Source organism: Lygodium microphyllum, chromosome 3 (assembly GCF_053477565.2).
Source record: "Lygodium microphyllum isolate KBCC chromosome 3, Lygodium_microphyllum_v1.1.10, whole genome shotgun sequence".
NCBI classification, from domain to species: domain Eukaryota; kingdom Viridiplantae; phylum Streptophyta; class Polypodiopsida; order Schizaeales; family Lygodiaceae; genus Lygodium; species Lygodium microphyllum.
In genome coordinates, this window is record NC_141137.1 from 4566675 (window position 1) to 4581850 (window position 15176).

The 15176-nt window shown below is 40.0% G+C and overlaps 1 protein-coding gene across 1 annotated transcript; it reads right to left on the reverse strand.

Annotated features, from left to right (window-relative positions):
• Positions 1–5706: 5706 nt before the first annotated feature.
• LOC148038023 (zinc finger A20 and AN1 domain-containing stress-associated protein 1-like) lies at positions 5707–6507 on the reverse strand. Its single transcript, XM_087667444.1, has one exon. The coding sequence runs from the start codon at positions 6505–6507 to the stop codon at positions 5707–5709; it is 801 nt and encodes a 266-aa protein (XP_087523570.1).
• Between the last annotated feature and the right edge of the window lie 8669 nt (positions 6508–15176).

Here is a 15176-nt window from a genome sequence, read left to right on the forward strand (position 1 = left end):
CACTGAGGAGGAGCTACATGTTGCAAGTAGACTCAGAAAAGGTACCATGCTACTCGATGTTGCAAAATATATATTGTTATTGAGTAAGCTGCCACGAGTACTGGATGCATGTGCTACACTCCAGTACAATCCTGAGTTCTACAATTGGTTTTTATCCTTACGAAGCGACATGGATGATAATGTGTTTTGTGACTATGTATAAATAATACAAAAAAAAAAAAACAAAGCAAGCACACACACACAAGCAATGATAGTCAAGCGCAGGGAGAAAAGTTTGGGTTGGACATGCTGAGCTCCTAGGTTCCTCTCACCACACATCTAGAAGTTATGTGGCCGTTCCTGCCTCCGGGTAGAGGGCATGTAGTCCTCATGGCTGCCATGGGAAGCCCTGACCAACACCTTTGAGGGTGTACACGGGGCACCGTCCCCTTCTACAGGCTCTCTCCCATTGCCGATCTATCCTTCGGGGATGAGCCCTGCCCCATTTCATCACAACCAGTCCATGCAACTTGGCGTGAGAAAAGATCTGCTACTGGCTGGAATACACCTCGCAGTCAAAGCAGGACAAATATCATCACAAGGGTTGTCCCTCCTACAACAAACACTGCATGCGTCACCTCACTCCTCCTCATCATAAGCACTTGATAATCCATTTTTTAATCCCTTTCATGCGAATAATTATATCCTGCCCTCAAGGCCTAACCCTTGTCTCACATTTTGCAGGTTCCCCCACAATAGCCATCATGGAGCACACAATGCAGCTGGCCTGTAAGGAAGCTCTCCGCTGTCGGAGAGGGAGCATACGTCACAAGCTCCTCCACCAGAGTGTTATGTATTTACCTTAAAGAGGTATATGCCAAAAAGAGGCCCCAAGCAACACCGCTCAGGATGCAGGCTGAAAACTCCCCAAGCCAAGAGGACAAAGGCTCAAGGGAGTGCCTGAGGTGTGGCAACACCTGCCATATAGGCCCTCCCCAGATGCCCGGGCACGAGGTGCTCGAAAGAGGAAAAGGTAGCTAGAAACAAGAGGAAATCTGATGAATTATTTAAAAGCATTCTTGAAACAGCAACGGCCAAGGACTTCACCATTCGGGTCCCAGCCGATATCTTCCTTTCCCAGCCTAATACGAGCCCCTCATCGGCACAGCCCCAGTTGCCCGACCACTTGAACTCACCCCATCTCGTACAAATAGAATAGCCTCTATGTTGTATAAGCTTCTTAACAAAGGCCATCTTGCCATAACTTTTTGTCCGTAAGTGGTCAAAGGGGCAAGCTCCCCCAATTGTACAAACCTCCCTTACTTACTATTAATACATGTCACGTCTTTAACAAGTGCCGATGAGATGCATCACAGTCAACACCATAGGATTTAGATGAAGTAATATCTTTTTGTGTTGCATCTATTCATCATACTTGACGCATCTGACTTGCATATACTCTCACAAAGCGTCAAATGGATGCAAGATGACACAGGTCTTTGCATGAAAGTGTTCAAGGTGACCCAAGTCACCGCAAGACCACCAACCTCACAAAGAGCCATGACAGAAGCCTCATTGCCGAAAGTGAAAATCGCCCTTGCCAATCACCCACATCACATGGCCCAAAGCATGATCAATGGCCACTCACTCTTTCTAGGTCAAACTCTACACCTGGCACTCATGGCAGTTGTTACCTCAATTATACCAACATTGCACATTACAAAGAGGTTTTGCAAAATCTCCAGTGTATCTCTTCATCTCAACAATTGTTTCTCTAGCAACAACGCTAGGACACAATCATCACTGTAATATCCATTTTCACAGCCTTTGAATGTCGACATTTTCCAATCCAATTGAAAGGCTAATAGTCTCAACATATTGCAATGGTTGTACTCATGTTATTTTTTTTAAAAAAAACAACAAAGAGAAAGAAAAATTTTTAAAAAAGAAACGAAAAGAAAAGAAAGAAAGAAACAAGAAAAAAACACTCACAATCACAGCACAACACCTAGGGGTCCTCAAATTAGGTACACCCAATGACCTTGGTTGGTTGTCTTCGTCCCTAGTCCCCTAGCTCTCTACACATCCCCCACAATTGTTCAAGGCACATCAAGGGCAAGACATACCTAGGGAGCTTGTCTCGCCTAGACTATGGTTAGACCTGTCACCCTGAACCATTTGCACGATTCCTTTTTGCACTTCGCCTTAGTACCATTGCAATTGATCATGTAAGCAATGCATGAACAGCCATGGAACATACACCGTACTCGTCAAGCAATACAAGTAGCTACCCGCTACCGAAAATAAGGTATTGATGAGCTCAATCATGCTACATTGTGTTGTCACAGCACAAATTAAGTCTCATACGCCTTCATTTGTACTTCTCCTTAACCTTGATAACTTTTTCCACCCCACCGAACCGTTACTTCATCCACCCATTGCTACAAGGAACCAAACCAACAGTCTTCTAACTACATAATATCTAAGTATACACGTGCAGTCACATAATATCTACAACACAATCTATACAAAGTTTGGGTCCTCAAGTATAGGACAATACTCTTAGCTTGCTTAGAGTTTGACCTATCTCCCAATCTAATCAAACTATGTCTTGTGCATGATAAGAAGACTAGCACTACCCCCAGGGAGAGACCACATATGAGAGGTTTTCAATTGCATGTAATGAAGACTCCAATGAAAGTATCATCAGCCCTTCATCAACACTCAACTCTAAATTCTTATCCTTTATCATCATGCTAGCCCACCAAAGAATCGTCACATGCAGAATCCCTAGAACACCAACACTTGTGATAGTCATGAGTGCAATTCCCAACAAAGATCAACCCTATCTCCAACTACAACAACCCTATCACTATCCAATCCTACCACCAACGACCTTCATTTGCACCACCACCACAACTCCACGGCAAACCACAGTAGTCCCTTTCAACCACGTCTTTGATGCATGCCAAAGCCTGCTACCTACGACAATGAGTGAATGGGACTGACACTTGTCTAGGAGGGAGGTAATGTAAATCCTCAAACAAATAAGGTAGAAAATCTAGAAAATCTAAAGTGGAAGATAAGGCTAATGCAAAAGTGAAACAGGAAATAAAGGTGCACTAAGAAAAATATGGAAACACAAGAAGTGTACAAAAGTCCTAAATCAAGGAGAAAGGTGCACAAGAAAAAGTACAAGTCAATACTTTTGTCATAGAGTGCAAGGTGCACCAGATGGATGGTAGAAAGGAAGCTAGGAAAATAGGAGGACAAGGGGAAAAAGGGCCAACACAGCCGGCCATGTAAAAAAGGGGATAAGGGAATGAGTGCCCAAAATGGATTTAGGGTTTTGTATATAAAGTTGAAAAGTGAATGAGAAGCTAATTCTTGTGTGTGGCCAAAAGTAGCTCTCCTCTTCTTCTTCTTCTTGCTTGCTTGAGCTTGTGCTTCTGCTTGAGAGAGGGAGTGTGAGAGTGTGAAGGAGTGAGTGTGTGAGGGTGAGGGACCGTGGAGGAGAAGCTCTCCATCTTCTCCTCTCTTCTTTTCTTCTCTTCTCTTTTCTTGTCGAGCTCTTGTCTTGCTCATGGCAATGGAGCTTGGAGCGTGGAGCTTGAGAATGGAGCTTTCTTGAGGCTTGCACTTGGATCATGCTAAGCACTAATGGCTACCTCTCACATAGTCGATTCGCTATCCATCTCTACCAGTGTAGTGAGCTTACCTCCATGTCCGATTGAGTCACCTCCTCTCCCGAACACTCTGGTAGCTCCACGATCCAAGAGCAAGCTTCAAGCGAGCTCCATCCTCAAGCTCCACACTCAAAGCTCCATTGCCACAAGCAAGAGAAGAGAAGAGAAGAGAAGATAAGAGAAGAGAAGAGAAGAGAAGAGAAGAGAAGAGAAGAGAAGATGGAGAGCTTCTCCACCACGGTCTCTCACCCTCACACACTCACTCCCTCACACTCTCACACTTCCTCTCTCAAACACAAGCTCAAGTAAGCAAGAAGAAGAGGAGGAGAGCTACTTTTAGCCACACACAAGAATGAGCTTCTCATTCACTTTTCAACTTTATATACAAAACCCTAAATTTCTTTTGGGCGGTCATTCCCTTATCCGCTTTTTTACATGGCCGGCCGTGGCCTAGGCCCTTTTTTCCCTTGTCCTCCTATCTTTCCAGCTTTCTTCCTACCGCCCATCTAACTTTACAATTTGCATTAGGTGAGAGCTGGCGCTCCTAAAATAAATCATGGTGCTCCTTGCGCTCTTTTACAAAAGTATTGACTTGCGTTTTTTCTTGTGTGCCTTTTTCCTTGATTTAGGACTTTTCTACACTTCTTGTATTTCCATATTTATCTTGGTACACATTCATCTTCCGTTTCACTTTTGTCTTGGCCTTATCTTCTACTTTAGATTTTCCAAATTTTCCACCTTGTTCGTTTGAGGGTTAACAACAAGAGAGCTTAAATATGCATCTAAATTCATGTGTATTTTGTGAACAATAGGTGCAATCTTAAATGCACTTTTACACACATTTCAATGATAACTTTCACATAATTTTAAAGGTAAAATTAAATGCATCTATCATTATTTCCATATTATATTAAAAAATTTAAACACACTATAACTATATTTTTTATGCACTATTAAATGCGATTATAATGGTATAAATAGATGTAGTGTTTGCACATAGAAAAAACTTGGAAGATGCTCATTACAAAACTATGATTGGAGCCACAATTTTGTAAGCAACGACTTCCTAGTTTCATTTTGCTATGTTTCGCATGTGCATTGTGTATTGTTTATACAAATCGAACTAACTTATAAAAAAGTACAAGTAGGAATATAGCTTAACACAACAAAATGTTCAACGCAAATGTAAAAGAAGAATGAGAATAACAAAATAGTAGTCCTTATTGCATTATAAAATACACAAGGGTCCTTATTGTAAATGTCATTTTTGAAAATATGGCTGTAATGATTGGACTATAATAAACCATCTTCGAGCACTTCAAAGATTGCTACTCTCAATAGATTAATTAATAATTACATTATTTCTATCATCCTCTCAAAATTCATTGAGTATGTATAATAAGATACACTTAACTATTGTTAAAAGATGAAGGGCCTCTATCGACACCATAATATGCAACATTATGAGAATCCATAAGAAATTTATTGACTTTGTAGAGAAAGAAGCAAGAATGTGAAGTGAGTTTGATATTGATTTTTATGAGGGTGATGGAATGAATGATAATGGATCCAAGCACAAAGGAAACTCCATTGTCTTGTTTTGTAGTTGGTCTAATTTTTAATGTGAGCCAAAATTTAGTTATCAAAGTTTTGTGCCCACTAATGGTTCTTTTATCTCGTATGCAACCCAAATTTTAACTTCCAAAGCTTTATGTATGGCCATATATACAGCTTTATAGTGCAACAAAGACTATTGTTTGGTCATTCTCATTCTCACTTGTTTGTATTCATAATGCATACTTTGTTTTGGGGGGGGAGCTATATTATTGCTTGCAAGTCTTTGTATGGTGGTTCAATTCGTATATACAATGCTCAATTAGTAATGACATATTCTGCGATGTCATTACTTACACATGCGACTCGATCGTCATAGCCTGTGCTTTTCATGTAAGACCGATCGGTCTTAATAGGCTTTTGCAAGCTTGCTGGCTTACAAATGCGACTCGCCATAGCCTTTGCTTTACTAGACTGATCGATTTCATTAGATCTTTTCAAGCTTGCTGGCTTTGACGACAGAGTTGTTCTTGGCTATGGATACACGGGCTGCGGCCTTGTAATCGTAGGAGCAATCGTGTTCTTCGGCATGCCTATGCGAAGCACAGAACAAATTCCCACACCGACACTTGAAGCCCATGAGCTTGACTTTCTTCTTGCAGACAGCGCAACGGTTGGGTTGATGATGAAGCAGGGGTGCAGGTGGCGACGAAGAGCAGCAGCTAGCGCCGACGCTGTCTTGCTCAGCTGTTGTCGATGGCAATGATAAGCCTTCTAATTGGATCGGCACGTCTATACCTGCATGAATATTGCCACGTTTCCCGATGCCATCATGTGCAGTATCAAGGGTGCCCAGAGCTGATCCTTTATCGCCGTCGTCGTTGTCTTCAGAAGACACCGTAAAGGCAGTATTACCAGCCTTCCGATGAATGTTACGACCTTGTGGTATAACGTCGTCGCCGTGGTACAAGGCTTTGCTGATCCGACGCATAGCATCGTCAGACGTAGGAGCTGGTTTTCTGTGGATATCGATATTATTCGCCGAAGAATATTTAGACGTTCCGTCCGAGAGCACTTCGGTTCTGGCGGACGTCGACGTTGATGCGGCCTGCCGTCGTTGGCGGTAGCAACGAGAGCAGAGGTTCATGTTCTCGGGGGTGCCGTAGAACCCACAATTGTTAGCACAGAGGATGGACACTGACGGTGTCGATGATGTATTGTTGCGAGAATCGACGCCGTCGAGATGGCCGGTAGAGGCCGAGCTGCTTGGTCGTTGCTGGTGTGCCATGGATTTAATATTAGAGATGCTGCTGCAGAAGAAGAAGAAGATGATGATGATGACGACGACGACGATGATGTTTTATAGCGCAAAAGATGCTTTTGCCTCGCGCGTGTCGTCGCAAGTGCTTTTCAACCCCCCTGCATTTCATCGAAAGCGAGATGCCACTTTTTATGTAAAATTATTTTTGCCCCTGAATTTTGAATGCGCGACGAATAATTTTAGCTCCCCGGGATTTTGAATATGCTCCACTAATCTACCGCGATAGGCTCCAAGAGAGGGAGAGACACATGCTTCCATAGTTTTGGCAGGGTGAGGAGGGCCAATTGTGAAACACCGTGTCAAAAAGCAAACACCTTAATACTAGTAACTAGGCGATCCGCACCTAGACTCGCCCCCGCGTTTCGCACCGGGGCGGGCGCGATTTTTGCGGGCGGGGGCGGGTGCTGGACGCGTGGCACCCGCCCCTGCGTTCTCTTTTTTTTCTTGTGGGGGAGGTGGGGGGGCTGCCATGTGGCACCCGCCCCCCACCTCTCGTTAACTAATAGTATAGATGTGACAAAAGATAGGAATATATTGAGAGTTTTGTTTAGGTGTTGGTCATTGGTTTACTAAAGAGTATTACATTTCTGGCTCCAAGTGTATTATTACACTTTAAATTTATATCTTTTGCATTGTATAAAAGATTTTAAAAGTAAAAAAATCAATATTAAACTCATTCAATTCCACTTGATATCGTCTACATGCTTATATATTCAACTATTTTAAAAAAACTACAAAATATGAAATCTCTCTCTCTCTCTCTCTCTCTCTCTCTATTGAGAATAGATCTTAAGATGTTTTTTTTGCCCTATCCCATGCCATAGTGTTCGGTTTAGGTGACAATTTTCTTTGGTACATAAAATAAAGAAGTAAAAATAACACATTATGGAATTAATATTGTTGCATCCCTTGAAATCTTGTTACACATTACATATATAGATATATATATCTATATATATGTATACGTATGTACGTATATGTGTGTGTGTATGAAAATAAGATGTTACAAAATTATATCATTGTATCACTTGGATTCTTGCGTGATTTTGGTCTAGACTGAAGTTCATGATTATGGCAAACATAGTGGTTCCCTCGAGTTGCTATATCTTTGTGCTGTGAAGCTTCCCATAGTTGTTACTAATTGCATACTCGGGCCAATTTGGTCGAACCATTATACTAAACACACATAATACATGCAAGGAGAAACTCATTTAAGAATATAAGAATAGAGATTGAGGCTAAAACATTTTACTGTTGGTTTTTCTTTCTTCTTTCTCACATTATGCAATGTACACAATGTATAGATAAGATACAATATAAAGGAAAGTGGTCTACTTAGTCAAACAACTCATAATTGATTGTACTAATCGGCTAGTGTTATAACCATGCCAACTATTGGTGGATGTAACTAACCAAATATAATATAAATAGTAAATCACTGGGGCCATGTGAGGATCATAATGGCCATCAACGTGTTAATTATAGATGTGCAAACCCATCAAGCCAGGTGGTCCATCATCAATATCTACACATGTTGAGCTTGCCATCTCAACACTCCTCTTTAAGCTCAAGTAGTACATCTCTATAACTCTAAGTAAGCTTTGAAATCTTGGAAGCTTCTTTGTACCCAATGCTTTCACAAAAATATCAACTCCTCGATCCTATGTAGTGATATATACTAAGTCAATCTCACCTATAAGTATCTTCCCTCTCATGAAATAGAAATACACCTTAATATGTCTTGTCTTGGGCATGGAACAAAAGGCTCTTAACCAACTCTATACCACTCATGTTGTGATAATGAATGACCAACTGGCCCATGTACATCCAAATCAACTAATAACTTTTGCAACCATACCAACTCACAAGCTACCATAGCAATGTCTATACACTCTATAAAGCAATTGTAAGTGACATTTTGATGCACTAAGTAACTGCTGCACTACTAAGTGAAACCATGAACTTGCTAGTAGATCTTATAAGAGACATGCTATCAGCCTAATCTCCATCTATGTACTATCCAAATACCTATGCATCTTTATCTACCTCATTAAAAGTTCATAATGCAAGGTGGACTTCAAATGCCTCAATATGCATGTAACTACATCCAAATGAGGCTTCCCACGTACTTGTATGAGCTAACTCACAAGCCCAACAACATAACTCAAGTCTGGCCTTGTGATAGTTATATAAATCAAGCTCCCTACTATCCTCTTGAACATAATAGAGTCTTCTATCTCGTCCCTAACATCAGTACTCAACTTTCCATATTTCTGCTCCAATAGCACTAAAAGAGGCTTATACATAGTCATATCATACTTGGATAACATACTCAAGCCATATTGTATGTAACGTACATGCCTTTATTACGTGACGAGTAACGTTTTAGTAGTTTCACAGAGTTTACCTTCCAGCCGTTGCCATCTGTCCTCTAACTAGAATGATCGGCTCTATAACCCTAGGTCTACCCTGCAAGGAAAGCGTCTTGCCGTTACCCACGGAGGACCGACCTAAAGGTTTCTAATTGACCTAATAGTCACCTACCAACAACTAGCTCACATCCAAAGGTGTCCTTCGAGATGTTTCTTGTTCGGAACGAGCGGTTGCCATTACTCTTGGTTCATAGAGTACAAAAAAGTTTTTTCTAGTAGCAGACTAAGGATTTATGAAATCCCTTGCAGTGCTCTGGCATAGCCACCATACCTTTCCCCTAAGATAATTTACAGTTCAGCTTCAGAGACCAAATCCTAGGTAAGTCAACAAATCAGCCCTTCTTAGAGTTTCTTCCTAGCGTTTGTTTTTTGAAAAACCTCTCGGCTAACCGAGACCACCCTGCCATAGAACTAGATTCGTTGGGAATCCATCCACCCACTTCCCTTTATGGAAATTCTTAGTTATCTAATTACCTACCACATTACGTGAAACATATAAAAATAGCTTCATTAATTAAAAAGAATCATTTTATGCACAGTTGTTCATTTGTGTAATTTACTCACAGACATACAATCAAAATAAAACAAATTCATTGATTATATTCCATAATGTGTATTCTCCTGCCTATACAGGAGAAAAATTACAATTTCATATGCTGCCTCGTCCGACGATCTGCATGTCACCAAGATCAAATCTACCTATAGCTAGCGTTTTTAGGTATCCCAAGTAGAACTCGGGTTATACAAGGGACCAAGTAGTTCCTAGGTGTGTAAAGGATTTACTAGCAAGAGTCCCCCTTGACACCTTATCCACCTCCTACTTAATACGATCCCTGATGGGAGATATCTCGCCATCAGAGCCGGTCCATGATGCCAGAGGCATATTCCACAGTGGATTTTGTGAGACCACGGTGGATTCTGTAAGTTTTATTTATTTTCCACCACGGTGGATTCCGTAAAACTATATTTATTTGTCAGGGCTCGTACACATGGTGGATTCCTTGTGCGAGAAGTTGGCGGGGACACCTGTCCTTTTCAGGTATCAGATTAATTCAATGTGTACGTGGGTGATTCCATGGTGGGTGATTTCGCAAAATACATATTTAAATTAATGGATGTTTATGATTTTAGAGTATGCTTGTATTAAATTAAGGTCACACTACAACAAAAACGAGGCATAGACGCGCAAAGTCGGGCGCGTCTATAAGTGCGTGTAAACGTGCGTGTAAATAGACGCGAATTTTGCGTCTATATATCCGTACAAATAGACGCTAATATAGACGTGCCAACAGACACACAATTATTTAACCACCTAAAATTGCAATTCACATAATTAAAAAACCAAAGTTAATAATTATTTAACCACCTGAAATTGATTCTTGAGCATGCACGTGTGTGCATGATAAAAGCCATAGAATTAAGAATACACATTGAATCATTGAATTAAAAAAATAGAGTTAATAATTACTTTTTCATTGCTCTCTAATGAATGGCAGTTCCTCCAGTTGACAAGCCTGATATAAGTAATTAGCGGCAAGCGACAGAAACCTTACAATTAGTAGCAAGCATTGCAATATGTATCTCGTAATTTCTCTACGTACTTGAAGATGATAAAAAATACTTTCTTTTTATTATGGAAAATTCAATTTAGCTTTAAACTTGACTATTGATTCTTGAGTATGCACGTGTGCGCATGATAAAAACCATAGAATTAGGAATACACATTGAATCAATAAGAAAATTAAGTATGTTACAGTGAATAATCCATCTCATCTTCAATGAGATCAGCCCTTGCTAAACTATCTACTTCTAGGTCTATGTTACCAAGAGGTAATGAAACAAATAAGTCTATCCCACTATCAGATGTGTTGCTATATTGCTCAATAACTTCATCAATATCATCGACAATCACATTATTGTCTTCTTCTGCGTTTCCTTGAACATCCTCGCGAGGTTCATCTTGTACTATATCACGCATATCATCCATTATGGTGTCATCATGCACATCATCATTAATTGTTGGATTGTCATCTGCTATCTCCATGTCGGTAATATTACCATATATTGGTTTTGAACGATTAGATATAGGGATGACATACCACCATCGGTTATTGTTTACCATTGGATGATACACAACCTGTATTTGAAAAACAAAAGCAAAAAACTTAAGTACTTATTATATTGTGTATATGTATCACATGTATACATATAAAAAAAATTAGCCTTTGCATATATACCTGCTCGCATTGTTGAGGTAGTACTAATGTGTCATTCTTGTTTTGGTGAAATTTTGTAGAGTCAATGATTACAAAACCACTTGGATGACGTCTGATTGTGCAATGCTCACCATTTGTTACCACTTCTTTAAACCACTTCACATCCAGTACATATATAAAGAATCGTCTGAAGTCAAGCTTTAGAATATCTTGGATCAAGCCACAATAACCTTCCATGGTACCATTGGCATCCTCGAAGTGAGTAAGGACACCACAATCTTGGGTATTTCTCTTTTCATCTATACGTTGAGTTCGAAGATGTTTACCCTCACACCAAAGTGCATTGAATAATGTGCACTAGTAGTAAAAGATAAAAGATCAAACATGTCAATTATTTATATAAAATAAAACTTATAGAAACAAATTAATTGATAGTATGTCTCACCTTTGATAAGCAACCTCGTGTGTATTCCCACTCTTCTTGAGATATATTAATTTTCTTCTCTTTTTTCATTCTCTCCATTTCCTCATGTAACCAATCTATATCAATATGATGTGGGAGCGCATTTAGATGATCTGGAAATGAGACATTACGTCAATATCTAGTGCGAAATTCTTGTCTTTCGCTTTTTCTTCTTGCCCTTGCTTCATTATATAATGTCACCCATTTGCTCATTACATCACTATTGAGCACACAAAAACTATTTAACTTACGAAGTTCTTCTTTTGTTAGCACTTTACTCATTCCTTTTCCTTGAGGTACTATAGAGGTCATCCTCAAGTCTTCATCATCTTTTCATTGTCGTGGTTGAGAGGGATCCACTTCAGCAAGATATTCAGAGATATAAACAAGGGATGATTGCACTAACCAACCCTCAGTCATGCTTCCCTCAGGCCGTGCTTTTTGCCTCACAAAATCTTTCAAGGTTTTCATGAAGCACTCAAGAAAAAACATCCACCTTACATGAACTGCCCCACAAAGTGCGATCTCATCAATCAAATGTACGAGTAAATGTAATTGAGTAGTTAAAATGGATCGAGGAAAAATTTCCTCCACCAAACAAACCACCTCAACAGATAATACTTAACGAAAAAATATAGAGAACTTAACAAACAAACAATATATTATGTAAACAACTCATCATGCTAAATACTTTAAAGTCAATCGAGAGAAATGCACTTCTTACCGACTCATGCTGAGTGGAGGGTGGCTGTCGGCATTAATCCATCTCTCCTTCCAATCTCGAATGGTTAGAGATTGTGGAATCATTCCATTAGTAGGGAGAACATATTTGGGATGGTCAATAGGAAGAAATCGATGATGATTGTCGTAGATAACCTTCTTTAAACGTGCCGGCCTAGAGGAAACTAGAGAGGGACCGCAAATAGGACATGCATGATATCCTGACGTGGTTAAACCTGAAAAAACAAGTGAATTAATAAAATGCAATTGATTCAAGTCTTGAATTTCAAATATAGAGTTATATACATGTACCTGAACACTCTCCATATCCTGGAAAGTCGTGCATGGTCCACAACAATATGGCCTTCAATGTGAAATCTCTAGAGAATGCAGATGCACTTGTATCTTACACCTCAATACCTTTCCATAACATTTCTAACTCTTCAATCAAAGGCTCTAAGTAAATGTCCATGTTTTTTACCTTGTGCTTTCCAGGAATCAGAAGGGACAACATTACATGTCCCTTTTTAATTGCCATGGATGGAGGAATATTATAGTTCACCAATACCACTGGCCATACACTGTATGATGTGCTTTTGATGCCAAATGGATTGATTCCATCCATATGGTGGCATCTTTCATGATGATGAGGGAACGGATGTAATGGCGTACATGAGGAGCAGTGTGCATGCAATGTATAAAAATTGTTTCATTGCCTTCAAAAATAAAAAAAGTGGCTTGTGGCAGGAGGTGTTGAGGGCAGTCCATAGGAGGTACCCAAATCCTGAGGGTCAGCGATTCTCAGATTATTGGGGACGCACAAAAGTGAGGGATATGCTTCACAACAAAAGATCCCACCTCATGACACGGGCCAGGGACTCACTGCGGAGGCAGAAGGAGGGGCATGGAGCCTATAGCCAACCACCTATGTGCCACCGCATAGAGTGGAAGAAAGCCAATAAGAAAGCAGCAGAGAAAGTGAAGAGTCGCCAGCATGTAGAGGCGCGACGAATCCAAATGGAAACAATGGGATCGTCGCATTACGGATCGGGCGGCAGAGAGTCGTGGGAGGCAGAGTTTGTAAGTATATTTTGATTTCTAGTTTTTTTAAATTTATATTTCTTTCAATTCTTTATATATTTTATTCTAATATATTGTGACTCATAATTGTTTGTATATATCTAAATGTTTTGCAGACTACCATTGTTGGTAGAACACCTACTCCTAGAGAGAGAGGTTACCATCGAGGCCATAATCGCGCAGCGACATGGCTTCACTTCTATAAGGAGGGTCTCATCACTGAGGACCAATGCAACCGGGCCATGAGGATTTGACAGCCAGAGGAGGTATGTTTTTCTTACTTTCCTATTAAAAGTATAGCTAATTATAACTTTTTCTCCACCTTGTCTATGTAAGCAGCCCTGATCTTTTGTGTGTGTAGATGAACCCGGATGTGGAGCATAGCGAGGAGGGGGATAACGACGCTAGTAGCCATGGTGGTACTAGCGAAGATGTTTCCTCTTCAGATTCGTAGAGGAGCACCATACCTCCTCATGAGGCCTTCTTTTCTTGTATATGTATGATCCATCTTTAAGCCTACTGCTTGCGGCCACGCTTTAGGTCGCAAGCACTTTAACTTCCCTTGTAAATGCTTTTGATATATAATGAATACATTGACTTTTATTTTCAATTCTCGTGCCCGTAAGATACATTGTCTTTTACCCAAATGCACAATCTGATGTATGGGAGGGGGACCAACCACATGCTCTCTGGTTTTTTTTTTTCCAGTTCTGTTTTGCGCGTCTATCCGCGCGTCTAAATTGCAGATAATTCGTGTTTATACGCGCGTCTATAGTGCAGACTACATGCGCTTATATACGCGCTTCATAATTCAAATTTAAAAAATAAATTAAATATCTTTTTTTAAAAATGACATTTTTTATTTTTCGTTCGCGTCTACCAGTGCTTGTAAAAACGCGTCTACCAGCGTGTCTATATGCGCGTGTATATGTGCGTCTATTGCGCATCTATTTGTGCGTGTAAATTCGTTGATACATGCAATTATAGACGCGAAATGGTAGACGCGCAAATAGACGGGCGGATAGACATGCCCGTAAGAATTTCTCTATATTCAAAAATCGCATCTAAATGTGCGTCTATGAGGCCTTTTTGTTGTAGTGTCAGGACAAAGTTTCAACCTATTTAATGATTATTTTATAGCTAAAGACTGCTAGGTATTCACTTTTGCCGATTTATTTTTATTATTTTCTAACAATTGTGAATGTTTCAGTTGATATGTAGAGTAGGCAACGGTGGCGTTGGGAAGCACCGGGCGATGGCCTGTATTCAAATTACCTAGAAGAAATTATCATTTTTTATGGACGCGCACCTTATTATTAAAGACGTGGCACTAATTTTTATTTAGGTGTGCTTATTTATTGAAGCACTTGACCAGACATTTATTATTTTATATGTGCATAGGCGCTCGATTTAAATATTTCATTATTGGACATTGTATTTGGGCACTGCCCGACTTTTGGGATGCCCAACCACTTTATTCTTTGTTTGGGCAAAAGCTAAACATGCTAATCGTAAATTAGGTTATTTTTTAGCTTTGAGATGAATAAATTTATAAATACATGCCTTGTGAAGGGCTCACACAAGACATGGGGGGAGATTGTGCCCAATTTTTCTTTTTGCCTCATGACGTGTAAATCTTTCTTCTTGTTTTATGAGCTTTAGTAGAGTTATTTTGTTCTTGGGGACCTTTCGACGCTCGCTACGTATGCATCCAACATCCGATTT

Bases quoted from the DNA above. Each gene is read 5' to 3' on its own strand.
- LOC148038023 (XM_087667444.1), bottom strand. From the start codon at position 6,507: ATGGCACACCAGCAACGACCAAGCAGCTCGGCCTCTACCGGCCATCTC.